At 45.6% G+C, this 18,507-nt stretch overlaps 1 protein-coding gene across 1 annotated transcript in view; it reads left to right on the forward strand.

The window, feature by feature from the left end:
* The window catches only part of KALRN (kalirin RhoGEF kinase), a 730,922-nt gene that overhangs the window by 704,302 nt on the left and 8,113 nt on the right, over positions 1-18,507 (forward strand). The window contains exons 19-23 of the mRNA XM_065413426.1: positions 5,449-5,476; positions 6,610-6,781; positions 7,952-8,073; positions 9,801-9,932; positions 16,403-16,567. Coding sequence (XP_065269498.1) covers positions 5,449-5,476; positions 6,610-6,781; positions 7,952-8,073; positions 9,801-9,932; positions 16,403-16,567 — 619 coding nt within the window. The remainder of the gene's footprint in view (positions 1-5,448; positions 5,477-6,609; positions 6,782-7,951; positions 8,074-9,800; positions 9,933-16,402; positions 16,568-18,507) is intronic.

The following is an 18,507-nucleotide window of genomic DNA, read 5'->3' on the forward strand; positions in this document are numbered from 1 at the left end:
CCATAAGTAGTTGCTAAGTGATGCTTCCACCCTAATAATTCTGTTCGATAACATTCTAATCTGTAAGTACAGTTTACATAGTTTGTGTGTCAAACCACCCTCAGCCTAGTTATGTATATTAGGTCCACTATTAATGCTTCTCTTTGTCACTTATGAAACTGTGCTAGGCTCAGCAGAACAGAGTGTTGGATAAATGCTCTGGTCATCTTAATATCACGTTGCCAGTCTTACTTTTAGGAGCCCCACTGACACTGTATTTAGGATGCAGATTAAAATGTAAGCAGCTTGGATCTTTATGGGCATTCACACCTGGCTGAGTATCTTACTCCTGTTTTCACATCTTTGCTTAGTTTCCTGCTTAAATTACATAGACTCTAACCAGATCTTTTTTGCTGTTGGTCTCTTAGCTGAGATACCCCAGCCATTCCCCTTGGAGGGGAGTGGCAGGTAAAGTAGATATTAGTACTGGCAGTGTTTACATTTCAACTCCTGCAAGTATGGCCCTAAGGCTTTGCCAAGATGAAGCCATGTAGAGTGAAGGGTTCCTGGCCTCATCTCCATAAATCTTCAGACTAGAGCCCCAACTCCCTGGCCTTGCCCCTGGGCTGAGCCTGTTCTGCTGGGGCTAGTCCAGCTGTGTACTGCCATTTCACCAGCCTGTCTGAGTCCACCTCTCAACTACTGATTTTACTCTTCTCAGGGTGCAGAGTTCATGGGAAATACTTCCAGAGACCCTTTCTTCTCTGTATGCTATAGTTTGTATTTTGCCATCATCTTCTTGTCCTCAGCGGAGGGAGCAAACTTCAGAATGGCAGTTGCCCTAGTTTCTCAACTCTCTGCGCATGCTGGAAATAAATGGATTATCTGATACGCTGACTAAAAGAAGCCAGGAGGGATTAACTGAGTCCTAAACCATAACACTTCCTTTAGGTTTGTCACATGACTTCAATGTTGAAGGATATTCTTAAGCCCAAGGAAACTGTGGCCCTGTTCAGTCTACAAACAAACCCTGGAGCAGAGCAGAGCTGGCTAATGTTGAAAGGGCAGGTGTGGGGGTGTATATGGAGTTGGGAGTTCGTATAGTCCATGGAAAGGTAGGGAATTTTAAATCCTCAAAATAGATCAGACCATATTTACCCTATTAGGGAAGATTATAGAAGTGAATTAAAACAGTTTAAGAGCCCTCCTGTCTTTTGTGCAAGCCATTGTCTCAGAGACTTTCAGGGAAACATGACAGCTATTACATCTAGGAACTCAATGTGACGTGTTAACAGCAGTTCATTCTCTTGCTCCCCAATCCAATAAAGGCAGAAATCAGTTTAATATAAAAGGCACTTTAATGGGTGAGTGCAGGGCGGATGTGCAGGTTTAAAGTTCCAGAGCAGTTGTGGTATGGAGTTCACTTACACTGTGATTCTAACTTCAGTTCTGAGGTCGTGTATATTGGTTAAGCTAAAAAGTCCAGAATGCTGGAGCCTTAGGGCAAATCAGTTAATGCCCAGACCTGCATATTTGATAGATATGCATTTCTCATTTACATAAACATCAGTAAGTGTCCTGAATGTCCAGCTCCTAGTGTCTTACCATGAAACTTACTCCAATTCCTTTTCCGTTTCCTATTAATGAGAGAAACACTTAATCACAAGGGCAGGTCTCACCTCCTCTGCCCCTGTGTCAGAGCAGGAGAGAGAGTGTGTGTATGTGTGTGAGAGAGAATGAACTAGCATGTATGTAAATTAATGATGATCCAGGAATCGGTATTAATCCACACAGTAACTAGCTGCATAACATACGACTCCAGAGAGGAAACCCCTGATGATTAGCTGCATTCTAACTTTCCCCGTCTCTGCCTGTACAGAACCTAAAATGCAGAGCTAGGGCCAAATCTGAAGATCATTGGTTCCTTTGGCCTTTGGATCAGGCCCTTCAGCTGGTAGGATGGCTGGCTGGCGGTAATGTGGAAAGGGATCATCTGGCATAATCATCCTTTCTTCTGGGTTGCCTCCCTTCAGCCTGGTGTGCGGTTATTGAGCACATGCTTAGGATCCTGAGTTCTTTGCAGGGGCATTCTTAAATACTTGTCCTAAGATGTGGTTCTGCTCTGAACAGCTACTTTTAAAATGGCCCCATTGTCTCAGTGATTTTCAGATCAAATCTTCTCTGTTCACAAGCAAAGAGATGCTTGGTTTCCTCCCCTCTCCCCCTCCCCAGCTGAAATGCCTGCACACTCCACCTAGGATGAGAAAGTCAAGCCGGATTCTATACTTTCTCATGCATTGCTGCCAGTACTAAAGGTTCCCTTTGCCATGTTATGCATCTGTGGGTTTGCACACATGTAACTCAGGCCTTGTCTACACTAACGTTGTAAGTTACGTTAGTTAAGTTATGTAAATTAGGTAACTTAAGTTGACATAACTTACGTCAACTTGCAGCAGTGTCTACACTGCTCTGTTGACACGAGACGCTCTCCCATCGACGTAGCTTCCGCCTCTCTTTGAGGTGGAGTACTGAAGTCAACGGGAGAGTGCTCTCCCATCGACTTATCATGTCTTCACCAGACCCGCTAAATCAACGCCGCTGCATCAATCGCAGCGGCATCAATTTAGCACTGTAGTGAAGACTAGTCTTCAATTAACAATGCAGGTGATGATACGCAAGAAGGAATAGAATCCTAGCTTCCGCACCCAGGCCAGGAGGGAAAAAACTCTATAGTCTGGTCACTAAAGTCAGTAGATCTGTCGAGGGAGAAAGGAGCCATAGTTATTTTTCAGAGCGGAACTGCTCCTCAGACATTTCCTACAGGAACATTCGGAATGTTTCCTTCGCTTTTCTATTTCTTTCTTAACTGTGTGAAGACAAAGCACTTGAATTTAAATGAGCAGCTGTCCACATCTGATTCCAATTACATGTTTAGAGTGTTCATGTCATCCACTAATGGTCGTTACTGTCAGAAGGGATGACAAAGTTCTCCAATATCTTGGGGAGATTAATAATTTTTATGCAGAATATATTTGAGATCCATTATTATTTACACAGATTCTTTCACATTAAAGTCAATACTAGGTTTGGAAAAACAATCCTAAAAGACTTCTTGGATGAAGAAAATGGTTTAATTCTTTATAAGCGTCCGAGAACAAAAAGATGGGATCTCCATTATTCCCAGAATGTCAGGGTGTCAAGAAGACGTCCCCTATGTACAGAATTCTAGTTGGTTAGGTGCATTATTAGGAAATGTATTGGGGGCTTTGTTCCCAAGTATCAATTACTGACCGTTTCATGAATACTACATGTACAGTACTGGCTTGTATGGATCAATGATCTCCTCCACTATGATAAATCTTGGATTCCTATTAGATCTACCATGAAAGACCAAATTCTGGCCAATGCTAGGAAGTCAGGTAACCCACATCCCAAATGGAAATATATATGCAGCAAAACTTGTGTCGGTATGTGTCCCTATTTTGCCTGAGGCCGGGCCTGAGCATGGTCCCCTCCTGCATTCTCCTTTTGCTAAGAAAAGAAGATAATGCATGAAGAGCTCTGATGTATAAGAGCATGCTCTGGTCAGCTGCAGAAGTGGGTGTATATGTACCTGGAGGCCATCTCCATTTCCCTCTTACCACTTGCAGTTACACCTTTCCATGGTGAAAATTGAAGGGGGCCTGACGAGTGCTGTCTTTTACACCTTCTGGAGGAGGCACAGGCACACAACCAACTTCCCTCATGTGTGTCTGCTGCAACCTGAAGGTTTGCTGGCGTGCATGGATGAGCATTAGCAGCAGAATTTAGCCCAAAGGTTGAAACCTTCCAGTGCTATATGCATGTTCTAGCACTTTTCTCATTCTGTGCTATTTGCTATGGAAAGGTATTTGTAAGCCAAAAAATGTTGAATTAATCTCTTCGCTTTTAAAAGGTTACCTTTAAACATTACTGCTTCTGTTCTTGAGGCCTGAATGGTCCCAGGATGGCAATGGATAGACTCCATCAGCATCACTACGCTTTGCATCAGACCTTCAATGCACTGATATCTCCCAGACTGGCACCTAGATAAATGCATGTAAAGATGTTGAAGTAGAGAAGAAGGATATTGGTGTGTACATGGTGCTGGTACAGTGTTTTACAGGCCTGAATGTGGCTCACGAAGCAACAGAGTTAATGAACCTACCCTAAACAAGTGCCAATAAAATCTTCTTACCACTCCAGCATCATGTATTACGTTGTTATAGATGTAGCATTGTAAAAATTTATTGGTATTGATTTTGTATCCCTCCACCTTTAAAATGTAAGGTCAAGTTGCCTCAATTACCATGTGTGGGTCATTGAATGATAAATCATTTCTAATTTTGACTGCATTCCATCATTATATAAAAGAGCTCACAAATGGCATGACTAGGTGCAAATAATTTAGAAAGTAGAGATTCCCAGAGATCCAGTGAGAGAAGGCAAGATTTTATAGCCATGATAGGCCACAAGATATTAGACCTTAATGCTGTCATTGGACTGGAATCTGTCAGCCTTGGGGCTTGAACTATTGTAATAGAGAGTGAGGGCAAAGAAGTAAGTATGTTTGTGACATGTTTTCCCCCCACCCTTTTTACTGAAGCGTTTCAGAGGTTAAAAGGTGTCTCAACAGAGATGGGTTAGTGGGCAGAGTGCAGGTGAGATAGTCAAAGGTACATGATAAATGCATTTGATCACATGGTGGAACAATATATCACGTGGTTGCAGAAAGAAAGGAATTAATAGCATGAGCATCATCACCACTAGGGCCAGCTCCAGGCACCAGCCCACCAAGCATGTGCTTGGGGCGGCACCTGGAGGGGGGCGGCGCGGCGCTCCGGCCCAAGAGCGAGGCCGCAACTGGGCTCGCCGCCCTCCCCGCGGCGCTCTGGCCGCCGGGGAGAGCGGAGCCCCGGCCGGGCTCAGCGGAGCCCCGGCCGGGCTCTCCGCCCTCCTCCCGGCGCTCTGGCCGCTGGGGAGAGCGGAGCCGCGGCGGGCTCGCCACCCTTCCCTGCCGCGCTCCCCGCCGGGGGCGGGGGGGGGGGGCGGCGGGAGGCTTTTTTGCCTGGGGCGGCAAAAAAGCCAGAGCCGGCCCTGATCACCACGTATGTGATAAAAATAAACAGAAACTATAGTCTACAGCCTTCAGAGAGTCAGATTATTGCTTGTTGCCTGTGCTGCAATTAACACTGAAAAGGGGAATGCTTTATCAAATTTTTAAGAACTGGTACTTTAATTTGCCTTTTTAACTATGCACTAGCCATTTAGAACTCACTTATAGATGCTTGCTGGGATGTTGGTTGTTAGAGATTCCTCTCGTGCTTTCTGATCAGGCTCTCTCTCTCTCTGAATTTCATGTCCATTTCTTCACTTTACCTTGTAGAAGAGAGGTGCCGCTTCTTTATTGTCCAAAAAAATGAAATGTTTCTATTTCTTCTATTTTTTCAGATAATGAACCCAAATTTCATCCAAGAAGGTGAGTGAAAGACAGCTGCGCACTGCAATGTTTTCCTGCCACGCCAGCTACCAGGATCAACCCACGTGAAACAGAACTTCACAGGGTTTGATCATAGTGACTCGCACTAGGGCAGGTCCCGCACTGGCACGCTGCCTGAGTAATCTTGGCTAGATTCCAGGGTAATCAGCGTGAGGAGGATTCCTTCTGGCCCTAGTGCCTCCCGCCAACAACCAAAGGATCCATGCAGTGCTGAAATCACCAGAACCGCACTTCCCCCAAATGCTGTTTTCAAAACAAAAGAGTCAAGTGAAATAGCCAGTGCCTGAGCGTTAGCATCTTAAGGGTGGTGGTACAACCCTGCCAAAGAGGCAGGCGAGAGCTGCATTGGCCCAGGAAGAGCACCAGGAGATTGTGCCTCAGGCCAGCGCAGTCTTTCCCGTGTGCTCAGTGTGAACAGGAAGGAACAGGAGCTCGCTCTGTTCCATCTATTATGATGGTACAGAATGCCATTGTAACCCACACACCTCCTGGGTGTGGTGTTCTGTCCCATCTAGTGGCACCAAAACCACTTAAAGAGAGAGATAAAATGAGTCTGCTCTACAGCTTTAGCCTCATGCAGTAGAGGCTCATGCACTAAGCTCCAGAGGTCCCAGATTCGATCCCGCCCGCCGACGACCAGGGCCTGTTGGTGTTACACCATCTCCCCCAGTGTGCCAGCGCTGTTCAGCAGGCTGCAGGGGACACAGCCCACTTCCTCCTCACCCATTTTCCAGTGATTTGCTTCCCAGGTGGAGAAAAGAAGCGAGCAGTCTCTGCGCTTTTCAGAGCAAAGGAACTGCTAGTGTGGGAGGCCCTTGCACCTTGGGCTTTTTGCAGGGCTTCTACCCCAGCATGGCCGTGTAAGAGCCATCACAGTCTGGCTCTTAGTGAAGTTGCAGTTTCAGCAATTTTCCTTCCAGCCTCCTGTATCCGTAGCACTTGGTACAAAGGTTTTAAAGGCATCATTCAGGCACATGATCCCTGTATAAAAACCCACTGTGACTGGTAGGATGAAACGCTTGTATTCAAATATTGGGTCTGGATGGGGGCACATTTCTTCTGCTTGGCTAAAAGGATTTGTGTGTGCGTGTGTGTGTGTGTCTTTGCTCCAGTGGCTCCAGAGTTCCTTGTACCATTAGTGGATATCACCTGTTTGCTTGGTGACACAGTGATGCTTCAGTGCAAAGTCTGTGGACGGCCAAAGCCCAACATAACCTGGAAGGGACCGGATCAAAATATTCTCGACAATGAGAACAGCACAGCCACTTATACCGTTTCATCCTGGTAAGTATTCAGGCTTGTTGGTAGTTTCCTTCCCATCAAATGAGGTGACTGCACCAGTCAGACTGCAAGACACGTTAAAGATATGATTATCTAGGCCAGCCTGGCATTCTGCAGTAGCAGCACATTATGTATGCCAGCTATAGGGGATCAAAGTTTGGGACTCGGGTGAAGTCTGCAGCTCCCCAACCTGGGAATATGCTTCGCCTCTGGGACGAGGCAGTGTCTTGGGTGGCTCTCTAGGGACCTCCTCCAGCTGTTCCAAGAAGAGCATCGACGGTCTCTAGGGAAAGTCCTAGCTGACGGCGCTTGGGCAGAAAGACAGGCCATCATGATGCTGGATGCCCCAAAAGCCCCACGTGGGGAGGGAAAAAGATATTTTCCAGAGAGCTTTGCAATCAGCTTTGGGCAAACCTTGCTGGCTCTGGAGTTTGAGTGCAATTCAGATGCTCATCTACAGCTTATCTGAACCACTCGGGAGGACAAAATTAAAGTGGAAATCTCAGGGGAACAAGCTCTCAAAAGATTTTCAGCACTTCTGGTTCTGGTGCAGGTGTAACCTGGGAATGCAGAGTCGGGTGAAAATGAAAAATAAGAAATCAAAAAGAAGGTACTGTGCTCGTTCATCGAAACGTGCTGCCAGGTCAAGAGAGCCCCTGGAGACCATCAGGTTTTCATGACTGCCCTTACTCTAATTTGCCCTGCTTGCATTTACTCAGCAGATTGATTCCCTGTGGTATTTAGAGGGATGATATTCCCATACAGGTGATGTGTTTACATCAGTGGTTCCCTTTTTTCCTTCAGAACTGGGGATCCATCTAGTCTTGTTGCCTTGATTCTTTTTTCCCCAACATCCCTCTCCCCACCCCTCCGCTGCCAAAACACCTGACTGACGGATAACTTACGTGCAATGGGCCAAATTCAGACCTAGTGCAATCTGGTGCAAATCCATTGGACTCAATGGAGCAATGTCACAGGTCTGAATTTGGCCCAGTAGAACTAAAAATACCCTTAGTACGTATTTCTCCTTAGTGCTTTGCATTGACGTCCTTTATCTGTGCCCATTGTACCCTCTAAGACATCGTCATCGTTCCAATACGCTATGAGAGATGCCTGTGTAAGTATTCGCTCGTAAAGCAGCATTTTAAAATGTGATGTTTCTGACACCTGTAGTGATTCTGGGGAAATCACCCTGAAGATTTGTAACCTGATGCCTCAGGACAGTGGTATTTACACCTGTGTGGCAACAAATGAACATGGAACAGCCTCGACCTCAGCTACAGTCAAAGTGCAAGGTATTGGATTTTAACCTTATCTTTTTGTGCTTCTGAAACATAATGCAGCAACAGCTTTGCTGAGCCTCTTTGTGGAGGCTGGGAGCACTTACAAATATCCATTCTCCAAATAAGTAGGTAAGGAGCTGTTGCAAGTGAATGACAAACAAGGGGGCCAAATCATGCAGCCTTTACTCAACCCCAATTCCCACTCATGTCAGAGGGAGCAGCTGATGCTTAGCTCTAGATTTAGATGCCTTAACTTTAAAGGCCGTGTTTTAAAATGTTGGCCTAACATGCATCATAACCACATAACCTTTACCCATCCTAACTGAGAATGCTGCTTCCCATAACTACAGCACCCTGTGGGCCCAGACTGGGCCCTGATGCAAAGCCCAAGTGTGATTTGCATAAAGGCTTTCAGTGAGCGTAAGCAGGAAATTGAGTCCTCTCCAAGTTGCAAATCATCAGCATAGATGCTGTTGCCTACAGATGTTGTTGCCCCTGCTCTTCCCTCTTTGCAGGAAGCTTTGGCCAGGGGAGCCTGCACTTAAGCAAGGGGGTGTGAAGTTTACTGGTGGTGAATTTAGGGCTTTGCACCCCTTTGAAGGGAGGGGGTAAGGACTTGGCCCTTAGAAAACACTTTGTGGGAGCTCACCTTTGAGGAATGATGAAGGTTCCATGGAATTGTAATGAGTCCCAATGGTGAGCTGATTGTTGGTGACCTCCAGCTCCAACAAAGCATATTTTAGAAATTCAAATGAGATATGCCTGCGGCATTGGAGGCAACGCAGCTGTAATGAAAGTATATCTGATGGCTTGTGGAGATGCGAGTATCATGAACATATAGGAAGTCAATTTGTTTGTTCTCACAATGGGCCCCATTGGTTTGATTTGTCAGATTTACCGGAAAAGTAAGTGGGTAAATGAGCTGCTACCATATTCCAGACAGGGCTTAGCTACATGCGTAGCAATTGCTGATTGACTCCTAAGTGCTACAGTAATTCAAATAATTATTATTATTATTAATAATAATAATTCCACCCCGTGTGCCTTGTCTGTCACCTTTTGCAATGTCAGCCGTTCAAAGGTCACTACTGTATGTGCTCACCACACCAACGGCCCAATCCCAAATTCAGGGAAATCATTGGACATTTTTTTAACTTCAGTGGGTTTGGATCAGGCCCTGAGGTTGCAGCAGAAACCAGTAGCAATGGGCTAAGGACACCCATGCAACTGCATTTACCATAGTTAGAATAACCTAATCCAAATTGCCATGTGTCTGAGTGAAAATTCCCCTCCCCCCCGCTGTTCTCCAAGGTCAAAGGTAGAAGGGTGATGATATTGCCATGCCATCCTCAGTGATGCTCAAATATACCGTGGCTGCACTTGCCTTCCTTTGTTCCTCAAATATTACTCGAGAGAGCGGGCACTCAGGCTTCAGAGCAAAGCTGAGAGCAAGAAGAAACTCCCACCCATGCTATAGTCTTGCACAATTGAGTCAGCACATTATGGTCTAGAGGACATTGGCCTTCCTCTAAAACCTTTCAGTATAGACCCGTGTTGGAAACAGGATACCTGACTGGATGGACCAGTTCTGATATAACAATTCCTGTGATCTCTCCAATCGCTGCCCAGACAACTCTCATGTCCACAATAGGTAGTGGAAAGGCTTTTTTTTTTTTTAATATGCTCTAAGCAATAAAGTACAAACAATAAGTGATGTGATACTGGTTTTTCTTTTCAAGGTGTTCCAGCAGCCCCAAACCGTCCCATTGCTCAGGAAAGAAGCTGCACTTCAGTGATCCTTCGCTGGCTGCCCCCATCCAGTACTGGCAATTGCACCATTTCAGGCTACACCGTAGAGTACAGAGAAGAAGGTAGGGAAACATTAGCCTTTACGGCAGGGGTGCCATTTAGGGGGCATAGAGGGGCCTGGTGCCCCCTCCTCCGAGCTTCATACAGAAGGTGTGCTCCCAGGCAGAGCTCTTAGGGAATGTCTACTCTGGCAGAGTTACAGCGCCGCTCAGAGAGCGCTGGAGGGAAACCGCTGTTGTGTGTTCACACTGTCAGCTGCCTGCGCAATAGCGTGTTCACACTTGCAGCAGTATTCGGAGCGGTGCACTCTGGGCAGCTATCCCACAGAACATCTCTTCCTCTTCTGCCGCTAAGAGTTGTGGGAAGGCGGAGGGGATCGCGGGGCAACCTGAGTCCTGTCCCAATGCCCCGTGATGCATTGCTTTGCATTCCAGAAACCCCCGTGCTTCCATCCACATTTGGCACCATCTTCCCACGGTTTGTGTACTGTGCGCTCTGCCTCTTCAGGCTGCAGGAATGGATTCTGAACTGTTGACCAGTATGCTACTCACTCTGACTAACCCATCATGAGTGGCAGTGGAGTTATTCCTTAAACTACAAAAGCAAGAGGAGTGCAACATTGATCTCACCACACATAGTAGCTATGACATGAGATTTTGGCATTCATGGAGGTGCTGACCACAGTGGAATGCCGCTTTTGGGCTTGGGAAACAACCACTGAGTGGTGGGATCACATTGTCATGCACATCTGGGATGACTAGCAGTGGCTGCAGAACTTTCGGATGAGGAAAGCCACATTCATGGGACTGTGATATGAGCTTGCCGCAGCCCTGCGGCGCAAGAACACGAGCATGAGAGCTGCCCTGCCATTGGAGAAGCGCATGGCGATTGCGCTGTGGAAGCTGGCTACTCCAGACTGCTACCAATCAGTCGCCAACCAGTTTGGAGTGGGAAAGTCGAACGTTGAACTTGTGTTGATGGAAGTGTGCAGGGCCATTAATCACATCCTGCTCCAGAATACCGTGACCCTGGGCAACGTGCGTGACATTGTGGATGGCTTTGCACAAATGGGCTTTCTTAACTACCGAGGGGCAATAAATGGCATTCATTCACCAGACCACCTAGCCACCAAGTACATTAATTGCAAGGAGTATTTCTCAATGGTTCTCCAGGTGCTTGTGGATCATTGTGGGCGTTTCACAGACATTAACGCAGGCTGGCCTGGAAAGGTGCATGACGCACGCATCTTTCGGAACACTGGCCTGTTCAGGAAGCTGCAAGCAGGGACTTTCTTCCCGGACCAGAAGATCACCGTAGGGGAAGTCGAAATGTCCATTGTGATCCTTGGAGACCCCACCTACCCCTTAATGCTGTGGCTTATGAAGCCATACATGGGGCAACTTGACCGCAGCAAGGAGCGGTTCAACAACAGGCTGAGCAAGTGCAGAATGACTGTTCAATGTGCTTTTGGCCGTTTAAAGGCCCACTGGCGCTGCCTATAAGGGAAGCTGGACCTGGCCATTGATAATATTCCTATGCTTATAGCTGCGTGCTGTACGTTTCATAATATTTGTGAAAGGAAGGGTGAAAGCTTCACTTTGAGCAGTCTATGAATCTTCCTATTCAAGTGGATGAAATTGGACAATTTCCAGGACTGTTTTCAAAACATTTTCATACTTGAAGTATCTGCCTGTGAGATGTTCATGATGGATGATGCAATGAACAGGGAGAAACTCCGGAAACTTGGGATCGCTTTTCAAAAGTCCAATAGGGCCTACTTTTCCCCCCCCCCACCATTGCAGGTGCTCCATCCGTTGCAACACTGACAAGTTTATCCAGCAGTGCATTGCCATTTGTCAATGCTTTGTCAAGTGCATTCTTCATGTCAACACCGCGGGCTGTTTCTTTCAGCACCACTAAGTCCAACATTTCTTCTTTCACAACTACATCCGCAGAAACACAGTTTGAAGATGTCATTGTCATCCATGAAATTAATGTAGGGTTAACACTTAAATCTAAAACTATTCAGTTGCGACTTATGAACAGTAAACACAGCCTGTAGTGTGCAGCATGCAAGCAGATCACAGCACATGAGGTCTGCACAGCAATACAGTGACACAATTTCCTGTTATAATGAGCATGTGCTGCTGAAGTCCCCAGCAGCGGTGCCCCTCCCACGGGGCTGAAGCTCCAGCAGCAGCGCCCCTCCGCCTGCAGAGCTGAAACCCTAAGCACTGGCTTGCCGCCTCCTCTGGGGCTGAAGACCCTAGCAGTGGTGCCTCTCCTGCGGGGCTGAAGCCCAGCTTTGCCACCCCCAGCTTCTACTCAACACCCAGCAGGGCTGAAGCCCTGAGCCATGGCGCCCTGCTACGGGGCTGAAGCCACGAGTGCCGGCTTGCCCCACTGCGGGGAGAAGCCCCGACCTTTGGTGCCCCCCACAGGGCTGGAGCCGCGAGCGCTGGCTCTTCCCCTCCTCCCCGCAGGATGAAGCCCCAAGCTCTGCAAGCCACAGTTGATCCCTTAAAGAGCCACATGCGGCTCGTGAGCCACAGTTTGGCCACACCTCTCATAGGCCATTAAATTTCACCCAGCTACTCCTGCATTAAGCCCAGTAACTTGGGTTTGGCTAAAGCAAAGGCATCCCGTCTTGATTCAAAGTCTTTTCTTATATTGTCACTGTATCAGACAGGCTTTTCTGATGGCCTCTTACTGTGACTACATTAAACTGCTTGTGTTTTTGATCCAAATAATTTTGCTGTTTCCTGCATTCCAAGTAACGTCCCACTTCCTGTATTCCTTCCATCCAGCACTGAATTCCCCCACCTTTCTCAACTCCAACACTCCCTTCCCCCCGCAAAAATAAATAATTAAATGCACTGCCATCCCTACGGGCCTAGCAATGCATTATGCCAAGGTCATACAAAATGATTCACATTCCTATTTACCTTCTGCCCACAAAGGCACAATGTTCGCTGGGCGGAATGCCTTGCCTTAGGCATGTGGCCTCTGTTTTTTTCCCCTCTTAATCACTCTACAACAAAAATGTAAGAAGCAATTTGAATTTAATTGTCTAAATCCCGTCACTTAGTGAATGATCTACCAGCTATCTTAACCCTCAACGCATCGATTTGACTGGCATATCTGACAAAGAACATTAACAACATTAATTGTTGCATTAACTGTTGCATTAACAACAGTAACCAAAACATTTTTAAAAAGCAGTAGTTCTGTTTTTTAAAAAGTTGTTGATTCCTCCACTGTTACTCAACTTCACAAGGATCACTGACTTGTCCCTGCCTGTCTCTGCGATGTAAGCGAACCTCACAGATAGTCATGTTCATGTACTTTATGCAAAGCAAATACTTTATGGTAAGAACTTATGGTTAAAAAGTCAGTCTTATACACAAAGATTCGGCCTCCTGACTCTAATTTATATAAAAATACTCCATGCTTATGCATCTTGCTCTTCTCTTGCCATGTGAATGCCCAATATTACTGCGACTTACCGTTAACGGGTGTCATGCAGCTCACATGCCCCCAGATCAAAACATACCCCAGGCCCAGAGGTTGAAGATTTGTGATATGTAGTCATGCCATCTTCAGTGAATCTGAATTGTAACGTGGCTGCCTGTGCCTCCTTCCCAGATGCGATTACTACCACTGGTCCAGTTTTCTTCATTCTTTTTCCCCACATTTGGCACATTGCAAATGGGTCTTCCTCCAGTGCATCCCAGAATCCTTTGTGCTGGTTTCCATTGTTTTTCAAACAAGACATCAAGGTCCACGGCTCTTCACGGGAAGGGCTACAGGAATGATTCCCCTGGGTTTCCGGGCATTCATAGAAGACCCAGTTGCAAGTGACTGAACCAATCTGCATCAGCACAGGTGAGGAGAGACTGAATGGGGCTCAAAGTTATTTGTGGTAACCAGAGGCCCCTCTTTTTTTAAAAAAATAGATAAATAAAAAAAACCCAAAAATCTCAAGTACAGAATCTCCTTTTCTGTTGATTCCTTTGGTATTTCACCCAGTTATTCCACTGTCATTTCCAGATATGTCTGGATATTTTTTCTTGGGCTGTATTTTGGTCTCGTTGTCCATGAATTTTATTCCTGGAAGGCTCCATATTTAGCAGATCTCATTATGTATGCCACAGACATGTTCTGAGAATCCTGACAACTTGTTCTTCATCTAGGTCCTTCAAGAATCCTATCTAAAGCCCAGCTCCCTCTTGCCAGTGTAAATAATGCATCATAGAATTTCTTCCACTGCACTTCACTGTAATCAAAGAGAAAAAATCATCAAGTCAACATCACATTTCTTTACCTGATTTCACATTCACTGAAACCTTGTGCACAGGCCAGTGCACATCAATGTAAGCCTGGTGTGAGACAACCTCAAATGCTGTGCGCATGTCTGGGGGCCTCACTGCCAGAAAGTTATTGGCGGAGAACAACAAAAATGACAGGGTGTCACAGGGTCTGCACAGGTTTCTGCCCTCTTGCCCTGTGCTTAGGCTGGTAAAATAAGAGTTCTCACGCCTTCTTCTGGTGTTTCACCCTTGTGCTTTATTTTACAGTGCCACCGTGCAGTCCCCTTTATCCCCCAACAGTTATCTCATTTCTACCCCATTCCAGGGTCTCTTGGCCCTTGAGGCTCCCTTCCTGTGGTGAGGAGACAGAGCTGTCACCTCCTGTCCTCTCCCAGGCTAGCCTCCCAACTGAGTTTTGTTCAGGGCTTTTATAGCTCTCCCAGCCTTCAGCCCAGCTGTCGCTGCTTAGCTCAGTCTATTGCAGTGACAGCCCTCATTAGGGCCTGCAGCTGGGCTCCCTGCTGGCTGCTTTGAGCCTCTGCCCCTGGCCTTTCTGCCTGAAAGCAGGGCTTAGCCAGCATTTTAGCTGGGCATTCAAGGGGTTTCACCCCTGCCCTGCCACACAGGGGTTGCAGGGATTGACTTAAAGGAAAGAGTAAAAGTATTACATAGCTGTAGCTTGGTTAAACAATAACTAGAGAGAAGATGTGTTTGGAGGGAGAAAAATTGTCCCAGGAGGGGACCGAGGAGATATTAGCAAAGAATAATGGGATGGAATTGTGAGAAGAAAAGTTTAGGATGCGCTATCAGGAAACTCAACGAGGAGTACTTGTGGCACCTTAGAGACTAACAAATTTATTTGGGCATAAGCTTTTGTGGGCTAAAACCCGCTTCATCGGATGCATGGAGTGGAAAATACAGTAGCAGGTATGAATACACAGCACGTGAAAAGATGGGAGTTGCCCTACCAAGTGAGGGATCAGTGCTAACAAGCCAATTCAATTAAGGTGGAAATGGGCTATTCTCAACAGTTGACAAGAAGGGGTGAATACCAAGAGAGGAAAAATCACTTTTGTAGTGCTAACGAGGCCAATGTAATCAAGGTGGCCCATTTCAAAACGTTGACAAGAAGGTGTGAGTATCAGCAGGGGGGAATTAGTTTTTGTAGTGACCCATCCACTCCCAGGCTTTATTCAGGCCTAATTTGGTGGTGTCCAGTTTGCAAATTAATTCCAGTTCTGCAGTTTCTCGTTGGAGTCTGTTTTTGAAGGTTTTTTGTTGAATTGCCACTTTTAAGTCTGTTATTGAGTGTCCAGGGAGATTGAAGTGTTCTCCTACTGGTTTTTGAATGTTATAATTCTTGATTTCTGATTTGTGTCCATTTATTCTTTTGCGTAGAGACTGTCCGGTTTGGCCAATGTACATGGCAGAGGGGTATTGCTGGCACATGATGGCATATACCACGCATATACGAATGTAATAAATTTGTTAGTCTCTAAGGTGCCACTCCTCAATGTTTTTGCTGATACAGACTAACACGGCTACCACTCTGAAACCTATCAGGAAACTGTCATATACTAAACAATGGAATAGTCTCCCGTGGGATGTGGTGGAAACCCCATCACAAGGGAGGCCTGATTCTCCTCTCCATTACACCAGTATAACTCCAAGAGGAGGCCACATGCCTAATGCAAGTTAGAACCCCTTGGATCACCCTAAACAACGGAATTAAAGCAGCTCAAAACCAGTGTATTGGAGTGGAGCATTAGGCTCAAAACTTGTCTTGAGCAAATCACTCAAGAATGTATCATTGCAAACAATCCTGTGTATTTTCAGGTCAATGGTCAAAATTAATTGCATAATAATAGAGGCTTTTTCATTTCTACCTTTTAAAAAAACCCATGGATTTTACCTGCTCCAGTATAAACAGCTTCATGTGACATATATATATATATATATATATATATATATATATATATATATATATATATATATATATATATATATATATATATAATGTGCATGAGAGAGAGAGAGAATTCTCTTACTGAGTATGCTTCATTCACACATTGATTTCTTTATGAATTGGCCTTATCATTCTGCTATATCACCTGTAAACGGTGATGGCTAAGAACTGGTATTCTTTAAGAACTGGTATTCTACTTTTGAGCTAAATCAAACTGTATTTTCTTCAAATGGCTCTTTTTCTCCATAAAATTCAGGATCCCAGGTCTGGCAGCAGTCAGTAGCCTCCACTTTGGATACCTATCTCGTCATTGAAGATCTCACTCCAGGCTGTCGATATCAGTTCAGAGTCAGTGCCAGCAATCCCTGGGGAATTAGTTTACCTAGTGAGCCCTCAGAATTTGTGAGCCTCCCTGAGTATGGTGAGTACTTTGTGAAAAGGAAAAGGCCAGCTGACGGATGAGAAGGAGAAGGTAATGCTTATAAGGAGAATTGTTCCTTGATTGGTCAACATTAAATTTCCATTCCAGAGCTGATTCAGGTGATGAATATCAGAGAGAGCTAGATACTTCCTCAGAACAGTCCTAAATGTTACTAGCCTCACCAAGTCCTAGCATCAACACAACTCCTTTCTCTCCGAAAGGAAAAGGCATTTGGATAACTGAGTATCTGATGGATCCCAGAAAACTCGCCATTCCTCCACCCCGCCATAACAGGATTCCTCCATATCCCCCTATGCCAGGGGATGTATGCCCCATTCCTCTCTTACCTGCCCTACCCCCACATGCCACCGGCTCTGTCTGGAAAGTAGGTCATTGGAGAAATATAATCAAGTTGAATGAAGGGCTTTGCAGACCCAGCCAATAATCCTTTACACTTCTGTAAGGCATTTCATCTGAGGCTTTCAAATCAGTTTACAAATATTAATCCTCCCCACGCCCCTGAGATGTGGATAAGGCAGGATTACTAACCTCATTTTACAGATAAGGAAATTTAGGTGCTCTTGGTTTAAAACATATGAATGTATTTCATCAAGTCATAAAACCCTTTTAAATGGAGAGAGAGGATGGACTTGCAGTCAAGGTCCTGTGTGACCTTGGACAAGTCACTTGATCCTCAGTGCCCATCTGTAAAATAGGGATAATACTTTCCATCTCCCACACTCTGCCTTGCCTATTTAGACCATAAACTCTTTGGAGCGAGGTCTGACTCGTGCATTGCCTAGCACCATGGAGCTCTGGTCTTGGTTGGTGGGTCTAGGCACTAACTGTAATATAAATAATAATTTGTTTTATATTGTAAGAAATAATAGAACTTATCTTACAATGGCATTAGAAGTCTCTGCTTTTCCTTGCACTTAAATGGAAGCTGTATTATTTGACTCCTACTCTACCCCAGGAGCCTGTCAATACGACAGCTCAGGATTTGAGGCTGACCCACCACTCCCTGGCAATCAGATCCTCACCCCACTCTGGAAAAGGGCAGAGTGGCAAAAAGGGGCTCCAGAAGCTAGGATCTGGCAGTGGGAGCTTTTTGGTGCAGGCACTGTGGAAAACAGCTTCAAGTCTGTCCTTTAGGGACCCCCTCATAAGCCACAGGGATGGAGATGGGAGGGTATGTCAGGCACAGGGCTACAGCACTGAGATTCTGGGCAGTTTCACGGCTGTTTTAAGAGTATGTCTACACTGCAGCTGGAAGCAAGTCTCCTAGCCTGGGTGGGTAGACTTGCGCTAGTGTGGCTAGAGTTAGCACACTAGAAATAGCAGAGTGGGCTGTGCAATTCAGGTTGGGGCTCAGGCTCTCAACCCTGAAAACATCCACTCAATGTGCAGCGGCAGTCAAAAAAGCAAACAGAATGTTGGGAATCATTAGGAAAGGGATCGATAATAAGACAGAAAATATCATATTGCCTCTATATCAATCCATGGAATGCCCACATCTGGAATACTGTGTGCAGATGTAGTCGCCCCATCTCAAAAAAGATATATTGGAATTGGAAAAGGTACAGAAAAGGGCAACAAAAATGATTAGGGGTATGGAACGGCTTCTGTATGAGGAGAGATTAATAAGACTGGGACTTTTCAGCTTGGAAAAGAGACGACTAAGGAAGGATATGATAGTGGTCTATAAAATCATGACTGGTGTGGGGAAAGTAAATAAGGGGGAAGTGCTATTTACTCTTTCTCATAACACAAGAACTAAGGGTCACCAAATGAAATTAATAGGCAGCAGGTTTAAACCAAACAAAAAAGTATTTCTTCATGCAATGCACAGTCAACCTTTGGAACTCTTTGCCAGAGGATGTTGTGAAGGCCAAGACTATAACAGGGTTTGAAAAAGAACTAGGTAAATTCATGGAGGA

Source organism: Emys orbicularis, chromosome 11 (assembly GCF_028017835.1).
Source record: "Emys orbicularis isolate rEmyOrb1 chromosome 11, rEmyOrb1.hap1, whole genome shotgun sequence".
Taxonomy (NCBI): Eukaryota; Metazoa; Chordata; order Testudines; family Emydidae; genus Emys; species Emys orbicularis.